The following is a 24,518-nucleotide window of genomic DNA, read 5'->3' as shown; positions in this document are numbered from 1 at the left end:
CTATAAGCTGAAATGTATTTAATGTATCATAGGATGAAAACAGATTATTATATACAGAAGGTAGAAATACTGTATATAAATATTATATACAGACTAAACTGACATGTAAAATCCTTTGAAAACTTAATTAACAATGGGCATTTTGAAAATATCAGCTGTTTTCACGTCCTTTGATTTGTTATAAACATGTTAGTACTAAACCTCAACTCAATGATGTAGCAAGTGTTTTTAAAAAGAACATATGCTTTCATATTGTGATGGTGAGATGGACAGTAAAAATGGTTCTTGCCAAAACTCCTATATTTTGTCTTCTGATTAAATATTCTACATGGTTTTAGATACTTACTAACATCAGATACTTTTTCATTCTTCAAGCAGTATGACTTTTGAAAAGTTGGATCTTTTAGTTTAAAAGTTGCCATTAATACATGGCTTTGGGTCTATTTTTGATCTATACCTTAGCTATTATTTTCTTCATTAGGTTTTCTCAACTCTTGTTGATTTTGGGGCACTTAGTGAAGTAGCAGAAAAAAGTTGCCACAAGGTTGGTGGCAGATGCTGAATGCTTAATAAGCAACAGAAGCAGATTTCTGTTTTTGAAAATCTCAACCCTGCTATGGTTCTGTGCTTGCACAGCTGAATCAACATGGTGCTAAGCACTCTGCATCCATTTTGGTTATCACTTGTGCCTGAACACAGAAACAGTTACTGCACTCAATGCAAATAATTACAGGCCTGAAATACAACTTGAAATACTGAATCAAGACAGGAGTGCTCAGCACTTTGTTGGACTTTACTCAGTTGCACTCCTGGGAATTCCTGAAATTGAGCAGGGGATCCCTGGTGGGGGTGTGAAAATGCCCCCAGAACCTCACTGAAGCCAAAGGAAAAGCACCCATTTAAGTAAATGGAAATATTCTATCACTGAAGTGGACTTTGGATCCTGTCCCAAATAGGTTTATTAATTCTTGGAGCATTTCCTGTACAGCAAGAACTTTCTCTTGCAAAGCAATATATTGCTACATGATTGTTAAATTATAAAATTATGGAAAGTTGGAGGCTTATGAGAAGAACAGTTCCTAACTTTTTATTATGCACATGTGCATGCATGCACACAGTTTTTTATTGAGTAAGCACTTTAATTTATCCAGGATTTCTGCCTGCATTTGAATTTCTGCTTCAGGGATTTCAAAACACCACTTATATGAATTGATTTGGGACAAAATCCAGTGGACTGGCTTAAAGTATTGAAGGGAGTTTTGCCAAGGGCCTTACTGTCTGCACATGAAGTTATGGTTCTTCAGTGCAGAAAAAATTATCTGTTTTCATTTTTAGGCATGTCATACCCGAACTGGCCTGAGGAGAGCCCCGTTCCACTCACAAGATTCGATGGCACTAACTCTGTGTTTTCAAGATATGCAAATGATAGTGTTTATGCTAACTGGATGGTTTCACACTCAGCGGCAAAATTTATGGACAAGTTTGATAACTAAAATTTTCTTTGTGAAAGGTAATGGACTCCTGAGGAAAGCAAGGAGGCAAAGAGTGGGAAGTCCATTGAGTTGTTCTTTGTACAATCAACAACTAACTTGAAAATTGGCAAATCCCTTTATTGGTAGTTTTTCAAGTGTGTTATTTATGCTGAAGACTATAATTGGTACTCTCCCCTTTCAGAAAACATATCAAGCTGGATAAGAGTTGTAGTTCTGGTACTTCTTTCTAAGTTGCCAGTTTGCATATGGTTCCATTTGGCAACTTCTTAGAGCAAATGGCCTTGCACTTCATCCTCAGTGGTTTTTAGACTAACCATCCTGTGTTACAGCATTCTGGGATGGTAAAACGTACTTGAACTGCTACTTTTATAGTGGCTTTTGGCATACAACCACTTGATCTAAGCAGGAAGCACAAACAATATATAGAAGGGAGGAGGGAAACAGGCTCCCAGATTAATGAACTTGCTATGAAATGACAAGTGTTAGAATGATGTTGGCACTAACAAAGCCAGTATCTTGGTTTGGAAGCAAACATTTAGTAACTCAATAGAGGACTTGAGATTCAACATTTGAAGTCTTGTAAAATGTATTGTCTTGTCTTAATGAGAAGAGAATTTGTTTTATTAGTCTTAACTTCTCTTACCTTTAGCACAATGGAGATAAATTTGATACAAGATAAGCTGTATAGACTGATGGCAATCAAGAATGTTCGTCTGACACATTTACTTTCCATCACTTTTCGTATTAGTAATGTTAAAACATACAGTCTTGTACAATCATAGTTTCTTTCATGAGTTATAAATAGGCTACACAGGATTTTTAGACTGAATTCATAGAATAGAATAGTGACATCATAGAATGGTTTGTGTTGGAAGGGAACTTGGAGGTCATCTAGTTCCAACTCCCTGCCCTGCTGCCCACTGCTGTGTTATGGGGAGGGACACCTTCCACTAAACCAGGTTGCTCAAATCCCCATCCAACCTGGACTTGAACACTGCCAGGGATGTGGCATCCACAACTTCTCTGGGCAACCTGTTCCAGTACCTCACCATCTTCACAGTAAATAATTTTTTTTAATATCTAACCTAAATCTGCCTTCTTTCAGTTTAAAGCCATTTCCCTATCCTAACGTTACATGCCCTGATAAAAACTCCCTGTCCAGCTTTCCTGTAGCTCCTTTAGGTACTGAAAGGCTGCTCTCAGGTCTCCCCAGAGCCTTCTCTTCTGCAGGCTGAACAGCCCAAACTCTATCAGCCTGTCTTTATAGGAGAGGTGCTCAGCCCTCTGACAGTCTTTGTGACCCTTGTCTGGACCCACTCCAACAGGTCCATGAAGTCCTTGTGCTGGGAGTGCCAGAGCTGATGCAGCACTCTGGGTTGGGTCTCACAAGAATAGAGTAGAGGGGGAGAAACCCCTCCTTGACCTGCTGCCCACACTGCTTTTGATGTAGCCTGGGATACAGTGGGCTTGTTGGGCTGTAAAAATATATTCCCTGGTCATATTGAGCATCTCATCAATCAACCCCCAAGTCCTTTTCCCCATGGCTGCTCTCGGTCCATTCTCCAGCCATCCTGTCTTTGTGCTGGGATTGCCCTGATCCAGGTGCAGGACCTTGTCTTGCCTTGTTGAACTTGGTGAGGTTTGTGTGGGCCCACCTCTCAAGCCTTTCAAGGTCCCTGTGGATGGCATCCCTTCTCTCTGTTGTGTCAGCTGCACGACACAGCCTGGTGTCACTGAAAAACTTGCTGAGGGTGCCCTTGATCCTGCTGTGGATGTCGCCGACAAAGGTGTCAAACAGTGCCAGTCCCAATACTGACCTCTGAGGAGCCCAGCACTGGTCTCCACTTGGACATTGAACTGTTGACAGCAGCTCTGAGTGTGACCATCCAGACAATTCCTTATCCATCACATGGTCCATCCATCAAATCCATGCCTCTCCAGTTTCAAGACAAGGATGTAATGTGAGACAGTGTTGAATGCTCTGCACAAGTCCAGGTAGATGGCGTCAATCACTCTTCTCTTACCAACCAGTACTGTAATCCTGTCATAGAAGGATGTTTGTAGGGTTTGCCCTCAGTGATGCCATGTCACCTTATGTTCCATATTTTGTCATCAGGTTCCATGGACTTGTGGACCCTCAGGTTCCTTAGCTGGTTCAGAACCTGATCTTCCCCTGTGGTGGGAGTTTCTTTATTCTCAGAGTCCCTGCCTTTGCCACCTTGGCAAAGGGGCTCATGCAAACTTGGGCCTCAGTGGCTGAAGAACTGGCTGGTGAAGACCAAGGCAAAAATGTACTCACTGACATTGAGTACCTCAGCCTTCTCCATATCCCAGGTAACCAAGTCTCTCATTTCTTTCTGGAGCCGGCTCACATTTTCACCAATGTACCTGTAGAAGCTTTTTTTTTGTTGCCCTTGGTGTCCTTGGCCAGATAGAATTCAATCAGGGCTTTAGCTTCCTAACCTGATCCCTGGCTGCTTGGACAATTTCTCTGTATTCCTCTCAGGCTGTCTGTCCTTGCTTTCACCCTTTTTCTGGGTGGGGGAAGCATAGGCTTCCTTTTTGTGTTTGAGTTTGTCCGGGAACTCCTTGTTCATCCATGCAGGTCTCCTGACATTTCTGCCTGACTTCCTCTTTGTTGCATTGGTCCTGACCTTGCAAGAGGTGATCCTTGAATATTAACCAGCTTTCTTGGGTCACTCTTCCTTTCAGGGCTTTATCCCATGGTACTCTACCCAGAAGATCCCTGAAGAGGCCAAGGTGTGCCTTCCTGATGTCCAGGTTAGTGAGCTTGCTGTGTGCCTCCTCGCTGGCCTCAGGATACTGAAGTCCACCATTTCATGGTCGCTGCAGCCAAGGCTGCCCTTGAGATTCCCATTCCCCACCAGCCTCTCCTTGTTGGAAAGAACAAGGTCCAGCATAGTAACTCTCCTCATTTACTCCTCCATCACTTGGAGAAGTAAGTTGTCCATGAATCTCTTGGATTGCTCATGCCCTGCTGTGTTGTCCCTCCAGTGGATATTGGGGTAGTTGAAGTCCCCCATGAGGACCAGGACCTGTGAATATGAGGCAGCGCCTCTCTGTCTGTAGAGGGTCTCATCTGCTTGGATCTCATCTCCTGGTTGGGTGGCCTTAAACTCCCACTATGATGTGATTTGTCCTTGCCCTCCCTTTAATCCTCGCCCATAAACTCCTCATCCAACCCCAGTACAGCTCCAAACACTCCACGTGGTCATGGACATAGAGGGCAGCACTCCCTTCTCCTGTTTCCTGCCTGTCCTTCCTTAAAGGGCCTGTATCCTTCCACTCCAACACTCCAGTCATAGGAGCCATCCTACCACATACCTGATGCCAGTAAGCTCACAGCCCTGCAGGTGTGCTCAGTCTCCTGCTGCTCTTGTTTATCCCCCCATGCTATGTGCATTTGCAAAAAGGTGTTTAAGCTGGGCCTCTGATGGAGCAAACTTACTGGCAGGAATGGCTGGAATTCCCTTGCACAGCACTTGAGGTTCTCCATTGCTGATTTGCAATCCTTCTCCAAGCTCTGGGCATCCCTTGCTGGCGCTGGCATCAAATGAGTGGAAGTGGAATGGATTGAGGATTCCCTCTCTCAGCCACTTCAGTGTAAGCCTTCTTCACCAGCTTGGCAAGCCTGTGACCAGAGATGCTCTGGCCGTTCCTGGCAGGTGGGTCCCCATCAGACTCCACCAGCCCAGGCTTTCAGCACGAGTCCCCAGGAGCAGCCAGACCCCTGGCTGTGGCACTAGACCTCTAACCATTTGCTGATTTGCCAGATTCACTTGACCCTTTCAAAGCCCTTCCCTTTGACAGGGAGGACTGATGAAAAAGCTGCCAGCACTTGAGTCCCTCAGCACCACTCCCAGGGATCTGTAATGTCCTTGGTCCTCCTCAGAGCACTCCTGGCTGTATCCCTGGTGCACACAAGGAACAGCAGCAGCAGATAATGGTCAGGAGACTGTATGAGGCTCTGGTGACATCCCTGCTGCAGCTCTCTGGTAATCAGTCAGGTTGATGAGTGGCTGCCTCCATGCCTCTCAGAGGAGAGTCCCCTGCTACTGTCACCTGCCACCTTTGCTAGTTGTGCTGGTTGTTGCACAGGGACAGATGGGGCTGCCTCACCGCTGATGTGATGGGTCCTCTCTCTCCAGCCTGCAGAGTGCTGAAGTGGTTCTGCAGGGTCACCTCAGGTTTCAGGGAAGTCTCTTCCTCCAGCAGGTCCTTGTCATTTCAAGTTTCCATTCTTTTGCCTTACTGACACCCCTCCTCCCTTCTGTGTGTGCATGGTGCGGGAGTTTTTGCCTCTTTGGCTATGGGTTTACTGCAGGCTGCCCTTGGAACCAGCCATCCAACTCCTTCACAGCCTGAAGTTATGTAGCCTTCTCACCCCCTCCTGCAGCTCTGCCACAGGACGTCCTCTGCCTCAGCATACCTTATGCAGATACTCAAGTACAGTGATTTTATTTGCAGTCTTGTTAAGTGGGTTGGAGACCTCCTCTCAGCTCCAAATTGCATATACTGCCATGCACAGGACACTGCCATAACATAATTCCAAATAAACCTATTACCTTGAAAGTAACAAATAAAAAACGGTTGCACAGAAAACATTGGTCTAAAACTCTGCTGTTGAAACTACTCAAGGCAAATGTCACTGGAATTTGTTAAGGTGGAATATAAAAATGTTATCCTTACAAAAGCAACTTGGTATTTGGGAGAACAATCAGACTGTGAGTCATGTTCTATGTGGAAGAGTAAATGATCAGCACTACCTTTGTCTTTATTTGTAATCTACCATGGTTAAGGGTAACCTTTCGTTTGCTACAAATGTTGGGATGTAAATCCCGAGTGACTCGTTGTTAGCGTTGTGATGGTTATTCTAAATAATCCAATTCTACCAAAGCTTGCTCCTGTCACAGTCCAATTTAGATGTTTCAGATCTGTTTTCAGATGTTGTTTTGTGTATCAACTTTATGTTTCCATTAAAGTCTGTGATTTCAGAAACATGGTCTTGAGTCAGACTGCCAAAACCTGAACACAGATTTTCATTTTGCAAAAAGTGGGATATGAAGTTGTGTGTTGGAATTGAAAGAGCTTCCCTGTTGGCCTGCCTTGATCCTGTCCTGGTTTTAGACAAGCAGTAGGCACAGCAGCCTTTCCTTTGCACAGACATGTGCCATGTTGAGTAATCTCACGCACAGCAAAAACACAGCTCTGAATGCAGGAGGGGCTGTGCTGTGACGCCCCGGTGATCTTCATTGGCATGACACGACTGTCAGAGTGCACACTTGGAAAACAAAGGGCACTGAAAATTCATCTCTTTATATGGGCTGTTTTTTCTACTGAGAGATCTACAAAAAAGGAGACAAAAATTACACTTGTGGTAACTATATGGTTTGTCTAGTTGTTTTCCTGTATCTTATGTCTGTAAATGGGAATTCCTCACTGGCCATGAGCAACCAAGGCATCAAGATTTTTGGTTTTGTTTGGGTTTTTTTCTTCCTTAAATGAAGAATGTAACTTTATCCAGTATCTTCAGCAACAGTATGCAACTGAGAGGTGTGAAACACCCAGTTTCTAATCTAACAGTCCTGTGACAACACTGCAGTGCACTAGGTGAGTGGGACAAAAAGTGGTGCTGAAATAACCAGTGGATGCAGGGAGTAGTGTGTACTTTAGACTTTTAGCATAAGTCAATGTTGTTCCAACCATTAATTTGTGTGAAAATTTTACTAATTATTATTGCTACCTATCCTACTGGACATAGGTCCTGCATATAAAATACATACATGGCCCGTAATTACAGTTTCCATGCACAATTACCTGCATTAAGTGCAGTTTAATGAAAAATTACATATTTCCTAATCCAATTAATTTTGACTCCTTTCCTGTTCATGAATGTTGGCAAGAAATAGATTATGGCATTTAAGTATTCATTCATAGTATAAAAGCTTCTTTTGTCTTCTGTGTAAGCTATTTTTGTAAATATTTCCCTTGAAGTGTTTCCTGTTTGTTCTGTGTTGCTGCTAGTCAAAATGGTGACAATTTTGTTTCAGTTCCTCTTTGGAGAGTAAATGTACTTCCCACATGAGAAAAAAGGGATAGAGCAGATGATTATTTCCATTGGTGCCAGAAATACTTAGGCAATTGGCTGCCCTGAGGAAAGTGAATTCAGAAGGAACAAATGACTCACCTAAATACACAGGTTGGAGGCAATAACTTTCTAAAAATTTCTGCCAACCTTTTCTAAATATCTGCAGAAATGACATGGTTTACCTGATCTGTGCTTTGAGTTGTGACAGATGGGGGAAAGCATGAATCTTACATGTCAGTGCAGTCCTTAGAGCAGCACAAGGAAATCCTTGCAATATTGGTTTCCACAAACTTCCAGCGGTAGGATACTCAGAAAATCTACTGTGAGGTTGCAAATTTTAATTTTCAGAAATTAGCCTGTTTCATATAGTAGAAATTCTTAAAATATTGTCCCATGGATATGAGGTACATAATATTTAATTAATTGGGATTTTGTCTACAACTTGTCATGCAAAATATGCATGAATCTCTATGATACCCTCAAGAATATTTCTACTCTATAACTTTTGAAATTTAAAAAAATTGCTTATAATTTTGAACTATTTTGTTTCAAAACTCAGCTTACCTGAAAGTGTTGTTTCTCACTGTAGCTACAGTGGTAAATTTATAACAAAATACTGGAGATAATATTCAAAAGCAACAGGCAATAGTCCCCATGAACAGAGTGTAGATGGGCCACAATGTGATGAATGATTTGATCTTTTCAGCCCAAGCAAACTTCCTGAACAGAACCAAATCATTCCATAAAAATTTATGGAATTTATGCAAGCACTTAAAATCTTAATAAGAAAACTTAAGTTCATGTCCTCTCTATCAAACTTCGTAAAATTTAAGTAGTCCCTCTGAAGTTAGTGGGATCATTCATAAATACATTATTCATTTACATTTGCTGGTCTAAAGTCCAATATCCCAAGATTCAACTAGCAAAAGTACAAAGGATATTATCAAAATGTGGTCAAAGTAGCAATAGCCTTGGTGCCCATCCCTGGTACAATATTTTAACTTGCCTGTTGGGAAACAGTCTGTAGAATGAAATATTAGACACTAGAGAACAGGTAAACACAAATAAAATTTTAATTTATACCTAGCAGAGACAATGAATGAAATATTATTTGGTATTTATTAAGTTCTCCAGTAAAGCTGAGTCGTTAGTTTAAGCTCTGGTTCGTATTTCTCATTTCTAAACTTTCAGTTCTAAACTTTGGGACAGCAACCTGTGTCTTCCAGTTACAATAATTAAGTACTTCTAATGCATTCTGAGAAAATCAAAAGTTCCTCTCTTTTTATAGTGTTTTTTAGCTTTACCTGGTCTTTTAAAGAGTTATATGTATCATAAACCAACAAATTTCTTGCTGAAATCTTTTTCTTTGAGCCATTGTTAAAGATAATGCTTTGAAGTTAAGTAAAAGCATTTTGCCTGCCTGAGGATAGATGAGTGCACCTTCCCTTAAGCTTATCAGAAATAATTAACTCCTTGTTTGGGTTAAAAAGGTACAATTCATAAAAATGCAATTTTATCTCACCTGAAAGCATTTTCATATGGATTACAGAGTAATCTAAATAGTGAGAACAGTTTAAGAGCACGGCAGTTGTACTTATCATAGATTTGAAATCCTGAACAATTCCTGAACAGCGTCAGTCTGGGTATCAATCAATCACTGCAGTTCCTAGTCTGATTTTTCTTCTCTCAGCAGGTCACATAAATTATTGTTTAAGCCCTTATATAATTTTTCAGCTGTTCAGGGCATTCCTTCCTGACCTGATCACGATTGAAAGAGTTTGATGTGAACACTGATTTTCGTTTGGAACATGTGTCATTTTCATAACTTCCTGCCAATGCAATTTCCTTTCTGAATTTACTGCGCTTAAGGATGGAAGTATTTTAAAATTTTTAATAAAACTAAATCAAATGAATATGTATTTTAAGCATTTGGTTTGCAAAGAATCTTGCTTGCCTGTATTTAGGTATATTTGATATTTATTTTAGGGGAAAAAAAACCAAAAACTCCACTTAGTTTTTCAGAGAATGTAATGTGGTGTAAGCTATAGCCCAGTGCAAATCAATAAACCAATAGGATACATTAATTCTATTTTTTTTTTTGCCAAACTGCTGCCAATAACAAGAATAGTTTCCCTTTTTTGAAGAGTATGTCACAAAAAAGGAAGAGATTCAGAATAAATTCTTGTCTGTTGGAAAAGCACATGTCAAAAGGGTGGAATCCTAAGTAAAGGGTGACTGATGGGACAGATGAGGAGGCTGAGAGACAGAGCTGATCCCCTTCCTTGAGAAAGCTAGTAAGGATTCATCTTCAGATGATTGAAAAGCTTGGAAGAGCATTGTAAAGACTGAAATGTGGGAAAAGTGTATGAAAAGATCCAGGAAATCAATACCAGAGCCATAGTATATGTTTTTAAAATGTGTACAGAGCTTTGAGAACCAGCCAGTGAGAAACAAACAGGGTTAACTGTTCTCCAAGATAGTATTTGTGTGGTTAAGAGTGTCAGCAGAAGACAAGAATTATTCTTTCTGGTACAGGCTATAAATAATTGAGGGAGATTTTAGCATCGAGTCAGGAAATCATCTCAATGCATACTTCACTGTTTTTCCTGTGCAGAGGCTTTCTGAACAGTGCCCTGGTCCAGCCAGCAAACAGAAAGGCATAAAGTTTATGCAGCCTGTAGGGATTTTTATTTTAAAACATTGCAATTGGAGGTGTAAACCAGTGTTGTTCTTCCAGAATCATTTGTTAAAATGAACTGTGACAGTTTGTTAAATACCAAGGAAAACCAGATGATGTGAGTTTTTGTAGAAATGCTACAAAGAATACTTTAATTTATACTGCAGAATATTGATCCCCATTTTTACATGCACAAAGATAAAGTAAGCAATCAAGTTAGGTTACAACAAGTTACCGTCAGAGACAACTTTGTAACCAACAGAAATAATGGTTATGGAATCAATTCTGTTTGCTTTCTGAGTCTCCATTATAGTTTCCTCGTGTTAGAAAATGTGAAATGCATGCTTTGAAATGCTAGACCTTAAACTAGAGATTGCTTCTAATTGTTACGATTTCAAATGAGAATTATATTTCCTAGGCAATACATAGCAGAACACTGTTCAAGGGTATTAAACCTTGAAACACAGTGATATGAGTAGCCCATATTACCTTTATTGCTATGAAAGGCATCAAGTCTAAACTGAAGACCTTGTCACACAAGATTTAACCACAGCTCAGGGGGAGCAGAAAACATACATAAAATTATCAGCAGCATTTTAGCATTCACAAGTTAAGAAATGTTTTTTCACCTCCTACACATGGCCAAATTTTACTATTTGCGTTTGTCTGCACTCATAATGAACATCTTCATGTTGTGAGTGTACATCAGTAATTTAAACACAACTTGCACACTGCTTCTAAGATGCTTGAGTTGCAGAAAAAGTCAGTTTGAGAAAACATTTTATCTCTGCTTATCCTGTCATAAATATGATTTGTTTTTTAAATAGTGCAAATCCTTGCTTGTCTAGCATAGTGCCAGAACTGGTAACTGACATTCTTTACATTTAGATTAAAAAGAGAATGAAACTGAAATGGAAATGTCATTTATAACAATTCGATTCCATCTAATAAATACTTCTGAACTTGATATTCCATAATTTAAATGGGGTGCAGGCTGCCAGATTGGGTCTTTCTCATTCTATTTCTAATAGGAACAGAAAAGGAGAAGCAAGAACACATTTTCCTTGCTCTTGAGAAGGAGTGGGAACAAATTCAAGTGATTTTCAAAATGTTCAGCTCTCCTGTAATTGCATTTCTAATGTAAAATCTTGCTTTGAATTAATTTGATTTTGAGTTTCATTTTACCAACAGATGTGAGTCATTGTAAGATGCTCATTAGCAAAACTTTTTTCCTAACAAAGATAAAACAATCATTACAAGTCAGCAATTAAAGAGAAGCTTGTGAGACTGCTAGGAATGCAGTGACATTTGCTCCTGACTTTGCAAATCAGTTCATCCTTACCCATTGATTTTATAACGATAGCAGTGAAGTCTCAACAGCATACTTTAACACTTTTCCAAAATCAGCCACTGCTTTTATGCACCACAGCAACAGATGCCAGTTTCCATGAAAATCTAAACAAAGTATTTTCAGCTGCTCAAGTGAGGTATGGTATTTTTTTCTGGTTTTCTGTTGATATTCTGTGGTACCCAGGAGGGTTCTCTTTTGACAAGGGAACCTTCCTTTTGCCCTTTCTTAACACTGTTACAGCCCTGTGAGAGTTTTTCAGTCATTGGAACAGTACTGCTAATAAAATCAAAGTAGTTCGGTGATTTATTATTACTTCCCTGCCATTTTATGGGACGAGTTTAAAAATATGAAAAATGTTGCACTTATAAACATTTTAATGGTGTATATGCAACAATGAATGGTACCAGAAACAAGAGAAACAAATAATTTGTTTTATGAACTGGCTGGAGTTCTTACTCAAATGGAGGGAGATGTTTTTTGGGCTGTGACAGACAAGTCTTAACAGAAGCAAAAAGACCCAAACCCTAAACTGGAGTAGATAAATATTGCAAACAATGGAGCAGCACAGTACAGACAATGAACACAGAAGTTTCTTAGTCTCTGGTCCTGTCTAATGAACAAAGAAATGAACACTGTCTTTGTACTAACTGTTTACTAAACTATCAGCATGGATGATCATCTCTGTCCTGTGCCTTTCTACAGTTTTGCTTTTATTTGGTGTGGAAGTGGTGGTGGTTTTATTGACTCTTGGGCAGGCTCAGTGGGTACACCTGATCATGCAGTAGCACATATTAAATACTGATACACTATTTTGTGTAAAACACGAATGTGAGATTAAGAAAGCCCAAATATTTCTCTCTAGAGAGATTGCACTTACTGTAAATATTTAGCTGAGTAACTTGAGCTTTGGTGCATGTGGCCTTCAGGCACTGAAAAAAACCCCAACCAGATAACCAGCCAAAGACCTTGATAATTTGTATTGTTATCTCATCAGACAAGGAGTGTTCATGAAAGATTTTCTGGCTTAAATCTCATATATAGAATGTTCTAACTTACTTCTTTTGCTGCATTCTAGGTAGTCAAGTCTACAATTTAAAAACTAATTTAATAGAATTGATTTTAAATATGTTATTTTAAGGTATTCTTAGGTTAATGTTCTGCAGTACTGAAGGACAAAAAAAAAACCGGATTGTGTAATTTTTTAGTATGTTTTGCATAACACCAAATCTTCCAGTCAAAGCCCTCCTATTTGTTTTCAATTCTAGGCACAAAATATGGTTGCTTGTACTTTGTTTCAGAACTGCTTTGCAGTCAGTCAATGTATTTGTGACAAAGTTTTCTTTTCTTTTTAGAAAAATGCCTACAGCACTTCTTGGTGCTATTAGACAGAAGCTATATAGTAAAGGTGTTTTGGAATGGTCAGAAATAAACCAGTATAGAATTCCAGCAGTACCTAATGGATTACTTTCCATATATGTTGTTACTGCTGACTCTGATGTGAGACCCTGATGCAGCTGGGAGTGAGCAGTGGAACTGTGGGCACACAACCCCTTGTTCCTGCCAGGAAAAACACGGCCATGTGGCCAGGAAAATGCTCAGCCACCACTGCAGAATATGGCCTGCTGCTCTCCGCTGGAGCAGCAGCAGAGCCCAGGCATTTAATGCAGCTCCCTGCTTGTCCCCTTCTGTATTCCTTTCCCCCATGGCACCAGCCAGAGCCACACTGTACTGGTGGTACAGGAATGTTTCCACAATCCATTTGCTGCTGTCACAGAGCCTGGTAAACATTTGTTGCTAACAGCAACTATATGTTGGTTTCAAAAAGAAAAAGTTATTTGAAGAGATTGTATCCAAAAAATTCCGATTTATCCTTCCATACACTTTTCCAGATGCTAAACTGTCACTATTCAAAGAAAAAAGCAAGTGGACTACAGTAAGCACTTCTGTTATCAGAAGAAAGCTTTTCCAGATAGCAGATAAAACGAAATCTTATTTACATTCACTTACAGCTGTGATTGTATTGATTATGTTTTTGTGATAAGGAACATCTTCTATTTTCATGAATTAGTACCATAATTATTGAGTCTGCTTTAATGTATGAAAGGACTCTATATAAATTTTATGTCAGTTGATACTGTTTCCTAATGAGAATTTTTGAAAGGAAGTAATTTAGCAACTGTGATCCCAAAACAACAGGAAATAAGCAATCCATAGCAGTTCATTTACCAAACATTATATAAATTATATGCTTCTGAGTCCAAAATTTGGTACATTATAATACCAAAGAATTACTATTTATTTGATCCCAAAATACTACATGAAAAAAATGCAGTCCTTCAGCACTCAGAGATGCAGAGGCCAAAACCCTAGGCGTTGACAAAAAGGAAATGTTGCTCAATGCAAAATAAAGGGCACAGTAACAATAAACACAGGAAGATTTTTGCATGGTATGTTGGTACAAACTAATTTCACAGATGAGCTGTCTCTCCTAAAGCTCAGGCAAGTCAAGGGATTATTCCAGTCTCTGAAAGCAGCACGGTAAAACATCCTGGCATTCCAAGTGCCTCTACACGTGTCCTTGATGCCCCATGATGACAACAGGACCGTGTCCTTCCAGAGGTCCAGAGTAAGCCCTGGACTGGGCTCTCACTGCAGCAGTGCCAGCAGAGCCTGAGCTGGAGCCTGGCATGGCCCCAGGCAGGCGTGAGTTAATGCTGCTCAAGAGCACGGCCTCTCCCAAGACCCCAGGGTTCCACTGCCCAGAGCAACAGGAGCAGTGACAAAGGGTTACAGAGTGCAACTTGGTGGGAAGCTCAGATTGAGGATCTTGAGGGATGTAAATCACAATGATTAAAATATTGTAGGAGGGTTGATTTTGGGCTATTAAAATTGTTCATGATTTTGCTTGCATTGTTCAGTATGTGTTATAAATAATTTGCAACACTTCAGGAAAAAGCAAGTGGTTTCACATGGGATCATGTTGGAATTGTGCCATCGGTAAAGCTGAGCTGTGGTATTTGACAAAAAGCCTTGTGTCAAGGCAAACTAATGACTATTGTTTGACAATTAAAGCTCAGAATTTTCAGGCAAAATAATGGACCATTTTTCTTATTCTACATGCATGTTTCATTTTGGCTCAAGAGGTTAATAGAACAAAACTATCCTTTGTTGAAGGATTGCTTTTTTTCTTTTCTCCTTTGGCCTCATTTACATTACTCCTTCACTTTGGTATCATGTTCTCAGATCAGCTCTTCTCTCTCTTTTTCTTTTGTTTCTTCCCCTCCAGCCCACACATATTCTTAAAAAAAAAGCAGGCACGAAAAAGAAAACCAAAACCACTAGAGGCTGGAGCTAATGCTGTTCTGGAAAATGCTTCTTTTTTGAATAAGCTATTGCCAGCCAGCCACTTCCTTTCCCCCAACTGTACCAATTTAAAAACAGTGTTTAGCCAAGTTTAGGGAAACATTTTTAAAGTCTGTCTCCTAAATAACCATCCTATCATAATATTTTAGGAAAATTAAAAGTTGAGTCACATAAATTATAAATATATAAATATATATACTATTGCTCTCAGATGCTAGGAATTCTGCAACTGCCTAAGAAAAATTCTGAGGCTGAAATTAATTGTATCTTAAAACACAGATATTTCCTAAATGTTTTATTCCCTGCTTTATTCACAAACAACATGGGAATTCCTTTGTACACCTGTAAGATTAACACCAAATAGGAACTATAACATCTGTCTGCATAAATATACGTCTGATTTATGAAGGAATATCTAATCTTAGAAGAGCTTGTTCTGATAGAAGAATCAGGAAACTATACATATCACTGCAAACACATCATTTTTCCTGACACGGCAGACCTTTCATACAGAGATGACTATGAATACCCATGTTGTTCCTAGGAGAGGTTAAGAAATCTATTTTTTCCTTCTCTCAATCTGGGAAAAAAAACAACCTTTCTAGTAGAGAAGAAATTCTGGTAAGCAGAGGAAACTGGCACTTGGAGAAGAAGTATTCTGTGTATAATCCCCTGGAAGGCCCTCTATAGCTCTGCCCACATAGCAGCAGCGAGCTCATGTGCAGAAAGGTGGTACCTGGGAAACATGAAGGACAATATTCAGTCTGGTTGATCTCTGCAGGCCAACCAGTGGGTGCTGCAGCATTGTCAGAGTTTCTTTCAGATCTACAATGTAGGGTTAGTTAACAAAATCAGTAATTTCGGTTATTTCCATTCCGTTATCTTCTTGCACTCGCAAACATTATGTCTACAGAACACTGCAGTCTCCAGTGTGAAGGTGTCTACTAAACTCCTTCTCATTATCCACAACAGAGATGACAAGCAGGATGTTCAACAGTCATCTGTAATATGCACTACTGAAATTTTCCATGAAGTGAGGTTTAAAATAGTATATTTACATATTGTTTTCAAAGAACAATAAAGCCACAGTTACCTGGTTTGAGCAGTGCATGTGTGAATATTTAAAACCCTCTGATAATTCTCTTCTATGAATATACATTTTAAGTATACCTTTGAGGGATACCTAAAATGATGATCTAGCATTGTGACAAGTTTTAATGGCTAGGAAAGTGTCTGGATGGATGGTCGGTAACACCAGCCAAGGGTCTTCTCCCTGTTCATTTAAGATATTCCCTGGAAAGTCCTTTGCTGTCTGAGGGCTTGAAACCTAGACTGAACAGATCTGGTCCTTGGACACCCAGCCCCTCCCACGCTGTGTGGGGCAGCTATTTATGAACAAACGGGTTTATGCCTGCCTGAAGACAAAGGGCTGCTCTATGCTAAATGGCGTACAGATCTCAGCAGAGCAGTAGCGTGGCAAAGGATGCAGCCTCTGCTGCTCAGACCACTAGGGCTCGGTTCTGGAATGCCCTCAGTGCCTGCCTTTGAGGCAGGTGAGCAGTCCCAGGCAATCCAGCAGTGATGTCAGGTTAGAGGGTGCAGGCCTGTACCTAATAAGCCTTTACTGGCTTTCTCTGACTCTGTTTTTGATGAGCAGAATCAAAACTATTTGGTACATATCTTGGGAAGAACATTCCTATCTTGCCAGCTTCCTGAGCTTTCCCCTTTTAAACGGCTACAAGCCGCCACTCATGCATGTGGCTGGAAGCTGCATGAGTTCCCAAGCCTGGCTTCCTTTCAGGTCAAGCCCTGCAGAAAACTAATAATTAAAAAAAAATAGCGTAGTGAAATGTTCTTCTGGAAATACAGAACCGTACATAAATACTTGGATAAGTAAAAAACAATTATTGGGAAATTCTGCTTCTTGTTTCCACCATAACGGCTACATGTCAGGGTTTTGCTAACATGAGAAATCAGCATCACTCTGCTGCTGCGGGTGCAGGACCTCTGCGAGCCGCGGAGCCCCATCCAGGGCAGGCAGAGCAGCTGTGCTGTCGGTGCCCGGGCAGTGCCGGGGCTGTTCCCAGGGCAGGCAGGGTCAGTGCCCGGCTGGGCAGCGCTGCGAGCGGGCAGCGCAGGGGCCCGGAGCGCCGGGGAACCTCCGGTCGCGCTCGGTGCGGCCGCGGCGCTGAGGGGCCGGCCCGGCGGGCGCGGTGGGCACAGCTGCGGAGGGTGCATTGATCCGCTCCGCTCCAGCCCACAGACGAGCGCTTCTCGCCGCTCCCGGGGCATCGGGAGCGCAGCGCGCCCCCGCCTCTGGGCAGCGGGGAGCGACGGCGCTGCAGGGCGGGGTGCGGGAACGGAGGAAGGTCCCTCGGCCCCTCCCCGCTGCCGAGCAGCGGCGGCGGCCCCGCTTCCCCACGGGACTGCGCGGGGGACCCGGTCCCGCCCCGGGGGCGGTCGGGGGCGGCCGGCCCGTCCCCTTTAAGCGGCGCGGCGGAGGGTCCCGCCCGCTCATTTCCGAGCACGCAGGAAGTGCAGGCGGGCTCCGCGCCGGCCCGCGCGGTGAGTACGGCGGCACCGCGCCCCTCTGCCCTCCCGCCGCCCCGCTCTTCCCTGCTCCTCCCCGCTCCTCCCCGGCCCCGCGCCCCTCACCTGCCCGCCGCCTTTGGCCGGCCCGCCGCCCCTCGCCGCTGCCGGCAGAAGGTGCCGCGCAGCGCCCCGGAGCCCCTCCCGGCCGAGGGCAGCGGCACCGCGGCGGGCCCGGCCCCGTGTCCCGGCCCGGGGCGGGCTGCGGCCGGCCCGCACCGAGCGCCCCGGGCGGCCGCGGGCGCACAGCCGGGGCTGCCCCGACCGCCCTGGCGCGGCGGCCTGGCATACCGGGCCACTCGGTTGTACCGTAGTGCTGTTTCAACAATAAAACGAATCTGTCACTCACGGCTGCGTTTCCATTGTGTTCGCTGGCCGTAGGCGTGCTGCGAGCGCGTTTGTGCAGCCGCAGGCAGCGGGATGCAGCAGGCGGCCCCCCCGGCACAGCGCAGCGCTGGAGCGGGCACGGGGCAGCGCCCGGCCGGGCTGTGCCGGGCTGTGCCGGGCTGCGGAGCGGCCTTCGGGCTCGCTGGGGCCGCGAGAAACCCCCCCTCCTTCCACCATCCCCCCAAAATAGGGGAAATGATGATGATGAGCGTGCTTAATTATCCTCGGTGGAATGTTGAGCGTTGTTTAAACTGTGGTTTACATCTCCGTTTTGTCAGACGCGTTCTTGCTCGGTAAATTCTGTGGTCTCACGAACTGTGAGAGTTTGGTGTTGAGCATAAAAATAAATTGTGTAATTGTCACCAGTCAATTAATTCAGAAATGCTAAAGCAGTAACGGGGGATATTGCAATTTGCAAGACCTTTTTTAAACCTAAGTATGTAGGAATTTAAATTTGGTAGGACATGTTTTCAGTGGAGCGTAATCAGTGTTTACTTTATTCTGTGGTTTTGTTGTTTGTTTGTGCTTTTTTTCTCTTCAAGTCCCTATGTAAGGTGGAAATTGAGACACTGATCTCTTCTGCTCAACTTGTAAATGATGGATAAGGACTAACTTTATTGTCTTTCACCGGTAACTTAACTACAGAAAAGAGAGGTTGTTTCAACACTGAGTCAGTATCTCTCAGTTTAAGGTCGTGCAGTAAAAATACCTTTTTTCCCCCCTTCTTCTTGGAGGCTGCAATGCTAGGCCTCGTAGCTGCAAGTCCCTACCTTGCTTTAGTATGTTTGAGGGAAACTTCTGGCTTGCCTTTATTTATTGGCTAGTTAGAGTGTCTCCAAGGAGGAGCACCAAAGACAGCACTTTGGGAATATTCCCAGTAGCTGTCAGTGGGGGTAGATGTGTTTTGCAGAGAGGTGTTAGCTGCGAGCCTCAATTACATCCTGAGGCTTTTGTGGGAGACTCTACCAGTGAGTCCTTATCAGAAATATCGGGAGACTGCACTGAGCACTGCTACAGCACCACTGTCCTAAACCATCAGCAGCTGAACATGGCAGGAGGAACAGTGGCTGTTGAAGTACATGACTGTACTGCCCAAACAGACGTTCTTTAGCTTGTCTGTTGCTGGAGAAAACGTGTGAGAACTCCAGTGTGATTAAGATTAGTTGACCTTGAATAGTTCTTTTCCTTCTTGATCCCATGACTTTGTTTTAGCGTTTTTCTCAGGCTTAAGGAAGGAAGGAATAAAGGAGAAAAAGAAACCCCCAAAGCTGTTGGTACAGCTGCTGCATTGTGGTAGAAGTTGCACCAAATTACTCTTGAATGTTAATTCTTTGCTTTTATGATCCAACTCCAGGATATGGGTCTTCCCAAGTCAGTGAGAAATATCATCTGAGGGCATGGTTAAATAATAAGTAGCTGTGGTCTCTTACCAAGAAAACCCACAAGCATATTTGGCACAAGAATTTCAACCCCTGCATCACAGTCTGCTACTTCATGCTTGCCAGAAGTGTTCTGTGGACCTCTTTATAAAAAGAATCCATCAGAATCACCTGAACTTTAAAAAGAGGTAAAACTGAACTCCCAGGAGGGTGGGTATGAGAAATATGAGGTAATTTTTTTTTCACTGTAGAAAACAAATTGCACAATATTTTTCTTGTCTCTGAAGCAGCCTGTCATTATGAAGCAAGCTTCATGACTTGCAGTATTTTCTCAAATAATGCGGAAACAGGATCACAGAGGTGGGATGAAAGGCTTTGGATAAGTGCTGGAGCTGATAATGTCCTTGGCTTTTTGTTAGCTCATCTGCCCTCTAAAGGATCAGCCCTTCAGAATAAAAGTATGGAAAAAGCCATGATAATTTTGCTTCTGGAAAAACAACATAGAAAATAGGCAGGGGTTTCAAGAGTACAAGACTTTAAAAAAAAATCATTCTCAAAGAGCACATTGGGAAGAAAATATTTTCAGGAGCATATTGTTTTTAGAAAAAAAAAGACCAAGCCACAAATAACTGCTTTATATATGAATCTAATTATACTCTTTTAAGCTTAATGCTAGAAGTGGGGAAATGAGACCAGAACTCACAAGGTGTTGATAAAAGAAATAGAATGCTTTATGAAGGGAATGGGAGTATAGTTTTATTTCTGAGTTGGAACCACAGCTTACAAGAAGAAATTTGTGGAAGGGCACTTCTTACTGTCTCCCAGAACAGCTTCATTCTGAATGATAATTAGAAAAGACCAGCACATCCGTTAATATTATAGCTCATTAAAAAAATCTGGAAGTGTGCAATTACTTTAGTATCTTTAATTTCTTTTTTATTAAGCTCTTAGAATTTTTTTTTTGAGGGCAGGAAAAATTCTGCAAGTTACACCCTCCAGGCATGAGTGCCTTTTGGTGCAAAAGTAGTTGAATAGGGTACTGTTTTAGACCTTGGTTTAGAGGCCCATTTTGGGTGCAGCTAGCTTCTGCTTTTATCCAGGCCTTTAAAAAAAATTATTGTTAGGCTGCAGGTATTTTGTGTGTACTTAAAAATGTAGACTGACAAGTTATTCAGCTTAGTATTTCTTGGGTATCTAATACTTTATGGTGTGTGTAGTCTAAATTGGTGATTCTGGTGGTCACTGATAGCTGAGAAAATCTTTTTAAAAGAGTAACAAGGTAATCATTGCAAGCTGTGTGTAGTAAGTAAAGATGGGAGATTCAAGGAAAAAGGAAGATGGCTTTTTCCCCCTAATCCTTGAAGGTACTGCATGTGCAAACCTGGCGCAGTAAAATACTTGTGAGAAGCTTGCAGTCTGTCTGCTGGCACTGGGCTGTCTGTGCTGCAGCTCTGGGATATGGTAAGGCTGGCAGGAGCCACTTGCTCCACAATCATTTCTGAATGGGGTTTGGTGGAATAATATCTTGAAACAATCTCTGCTTTACCTTACTTGTTTTAAAGGCTCTTTCCATTCACACACCAAATCCTCTAAAATCAGGTTGATAAAACTGACAAGTTATTTCAAGCTGTGAGTGCAAATGTGAGCTCTGGAAAGAGCATCAGAAGAGTTGGTGTTTCAGAGTGAAGTTCAGAGGCTCTAAATCAGATGACATGAGGAAACTATCTTGTGAGGAAATCATGTATGTACTTTTTAAGTCTATTTCCTGACAGTCATCTCCAGCTGTAATAAAAAGTGGCAATAGTGATTGGCCTGTTTACTGATTTGAGGCTGCCTGCAGTGTAGATGCTTTCCAGCACGGTGCTCTTGGGTCTGATTGCTTCCAGTAGCCCTTCCTGTGTTCCTGGGAAGGTTTTGGTCTGGAGCCCATCTCCCTGCCTTGCCTGCGCTGGAGGGTGCCCATGTCTCCTTGGGGAGGTGCATTTGAGGAGGGTGGTGATAGCAGGGGCAGAGCTGCCTCTGTTTTACTTCAGCCTTTTCCCCCCTTTAATTCTTTCCTGGTGGAGTGAGTGGGTGGTGGAGGGCAGGTCTGTCTGGCTTTTGTTCTTACCTTTCCTCCTCCCTGTACTAACTGGTGGTGTTTCACTGGTGAAGCAGCTCCTGGCAGAGGACCCTTCTCTTTTGGTACTGGTCTCTCTGGTAGGGGTGTCACTCAGGGCAGCTGTCCAGAAAGCACAGATCAGCACCCAACAGCCACCATGTGCGTCCTGCTGTCAAAAGTGAGGCTTCCCATCAGCTCTACCACGGCCAGAAGTGACCTAAAATGTCCATCAATGCATGGCTTCAATAGATGGAGGGGTAAGAATGTTTACCTGTGGCAGTCTGATACAAGTACGCACTTGACAATTAAAGAAAAGTGCAGAATGGAAGTGCTGTGGCTGTCTCACCAGTGTAGGGGTGGCTGGGCTGATGCTGGGGGAGGGTTTGATGGGCAGACACTTTTGGCACTTGTTCTCCCAAAAGCTTGGGAAAGTAATTTTAGTCTTCTCTGGCAGAAGGAATTTCTGTTCAAGGAAATCAATGTGCTAGTTGTAGAGCAGAAGTGAAATTCTCTGATGGCTAACAGATCCTCTGGAGATGGGTCCTACCTGCATACTATTAATGGCTGTGACTGGCAGCAGTCGTCTCCTTTTGCTGAATGTAGCTCCAGGCAGGTTCTCAGGTGTTCAGAGTAAAAATAATACAATGCAGAACAGGTAGGAGTTTAAAGTAGCTTAGAAATACAGTACTTGCAGTTATTTATTTCCAAGTAAAATTACTGAACAGATGAGGTTCTTTTATGTAGACGCTTCTTGTATTTAACTCTGACAAATGAACATCAACCACAGAATGAGGTTAGTATGTCTGCACTGTTAATTGTGCTTTTTGTCAGGACAATATATGAATGCTTTCATAGAAGACCAAAATTATAGGACGCCTGAGTTCTCCAAAAAGTTGTGTATGAACCTACAGCAGTTTTGTATTGACTAGCCCCAGTTAATTGTGCAAAGAAAAGGGCCCTAATAGTTTTTCCGATGCCAGTTGCCAGAGACATGGAAGGACAGTTTCTGGCTGTCAGGTGTGTAATTGCAGGAAGACATGAAAATTTAAAGCTGATGGCTGAGGCGCTGCTGTACAGAGATTCTGAGCTAATTCTGTCTGTAGATGTTGTGTTTGTAGTGTGTTGTGTGTGGTAGTCACTTGCAGCCAGATCAGTAACCAGGCAGATTTTCTGCTCCCCCAGTGCTGGGGTTTGCATCCTCTCCGTAGAAACTGCAGAAATAATACTTAGAGAGTTCTGGGTGGAGTTTGTGCTGCTGCTGCAGGGACAGGTGCTGAGCAGTGATGCACAGGAAGCAATTGAAGCTTGTTGGGAGCACAGCTGAATTAAAGCAGAGGAAATGATGTAAATGAGCTTGTGTTTTGAAGTATACTGTGAAAACACCGAGTGCTACTCTTGAGCGCTGTTCTCGTAAGTTTCTGTGAAATAAAATATGTCCTGCAGGAGTGTTTTGGGTGACAGCTTTCAGATGACTTCAGCACTTCTGCTGTCTCTTAAAGGCTTCCCCACGCGGTGGTGTCAAAAAGGATGGCACTTGACAGCGCTGTTGATGTTGCTCACTGCCCCAGGGGCAGCAGATGCCTTGCGCATCTTGTGCTCTGGTGGAGTGAAAATTGAGACTGCTGAGTGATGGTAGTATAGTCCAGCTTTCATGTGCTCTATGAGTTCCTGATACATGTCTTCTGTCTGTACAAGACTTCTGTCTTCTGGAGAAGTGACATACAAGTTGTGAAGTAGGAGGATGAGTATTGGTTGCAATCAATGCTTGCTGGACAGAGGCTGGCATGGCAGGTTTCTTCCCAGCACAGTTAAATCATTGCTCCAGTAAGATGCCTCTGCAGGGCAAACTTTGCCCCAGTGCCCCCACTGTTTGGCAAAGGACTGGGTGTTAACATCCAAAATACTGTATTAGATTCTGCTATGAAATGCTGCTATACACGTTTCTTTAGGTTGGATTTTTTAAATTAGATTTTGGACAGAATCCAGTGTTTTTGAATTCTTTTGCATTTAACTCTTAAGAATTCCTCCTTAGTTTAAGGTCCTGAGCAGGTGGAAATGATAGGGATTTAAATCAACTGTGTGAGGGGGCAAGAAGGGAGGGGAAAAAAACAACTCTAAACCAGTGTTCAAACAGTGTAATAGAAGTTGTTGCCAGTAGAACCATGTGTTAAATACAGCGCTTGTGACAAGTGTCTGTGGTAGCAACCTGTATGTCCCTGCTGAGAAGCAAAACAAGCAAAAAAAGTTAGGATAAAAAAAGGTAGTGAGATATGAACACAGCAAAAGAAGAGTGCAAGGAGCCTGCAAAAACTTAGCGGAGGTTTGCAAAAACTCTTGGCTTCTCTCCCCTTCAAACCATGAGGATCTCTTCCTGAATAAAAGGGGAGGAAAGGCAGTTCAAGTGGTTCAAAGACTGACTTCAGGGACTCGAAAAACAAAGCAAGAGAGGTGAAGCAGCATAATGGCAAGTGCTCAGTGTTTGAGGTTTCTAGTTGTTCATACTGGCAGCTCTTTCAATACAAGGAAAATATCAAGATAGACAGTTCTGACAAGCTGCTGGCTTTTCTGCTTCCGGTGAAGCTTGGTATTGCTAGTCCTTTAAGAGTAAGTTCATGCTTAAGTATAATGTCATACTGAAAAATTACAGATGACATTAGCTGTGCTTCTGGAATGCACCAGATGTTTCTCAATTGTTTGGCATCCAGCTTTCATGGCTGGTGACATATTCGTGGCTGATTTGTTGTGCTGAAAGCAGAACCTGAGCTATTACACTGAATTTGAGCCTTTCTAAAAATATTTGTAGCTTGTGTTTCTCCTTCCATCTTCAACTGAGGACTGAGGAATAGCAAAGTGAGCACTGTTTTCAAAACCACAAGTGAATTTAAGCTAGCTGATTCAGTTTTATTTAAGAAAAACTTGAGGGTGTTTGATTTTCAAAGCAGCATTTTCTCAGGATTTCTGGATCAAGTAGTATTTTAAGCTGTTTAAAACTCTCAGGCCAGACTACCCCTTGGACAGAATGCACAGAAATGTCTTCCAGTGGTTGCTTCAGGAGTCTTCAAACATGCA

General features: G+C 42.4%; 2 protein-coding genes across 5 annotated transcripts in view; both read left to right on the top strand.

The window, feature by feature from the left end:
• The window catches only part of RET (ret proto-oncogene), a 75,519-nt gene extending 73,089 nt beyond the window's left edge, over window positions 1-2,430 (top strand). For all 4 annotated transcript variants that reach the window (XM_030950782.1, XM_030950780.1, XM_030950781.1 and 1 more), the window contains one exon: window positions 1,336-2,430. In XM_030950782.1, coding sequence (XP_030806642.1) covers window positions 1,336-1,493 — 158 coding nt within the window. In that variant the 3' untranslated portion in view covers window positions 1,494-2,430. The remainder of the gene's footprint in view (window positions 1-1,335) is intronic.
• Window positions 2,431-17,454: 15,024 nt separating this feature from the next.
• CSGALNACT2 (chondroitin sulfate N-acetylgalactosaminyltransferase 2) overlaps window positions 17,455-24,518 on the top strand; it is a 32,691-nt gene continuing 25,627 nt past the window's right edge. Inside the window, exon 1 of the mRNA XM_030950784.1 lies at window positions 17,455-17,558. The gene's annotated coding sequence lies outside the window, so the exon portion shown is untranslated. The remainder of the gene's footprint in view (window positions 17,559-24,518) is intronic.

The sequence above is a fragment of the Camarhynchus parvulus genome, chromosome 6 (genome assembly GCF_901933205.1).
Source record: "Camarhynchus parvulus chromosome 6, STF_HiC, whole genome shotgun sequence".
Classification (NCBI taxonomy): domain Eukaryota; kingdom Metazoa; phylum Chordata; class Aves; order Passeriformes; family Thraupidae; genus Camarhynchus; species Camarhynchus parvulus.
Note: the sequence above shows the minus strand (reverse complement) of the source record. Positions and strands in the feature narration are given on the sequence as shown.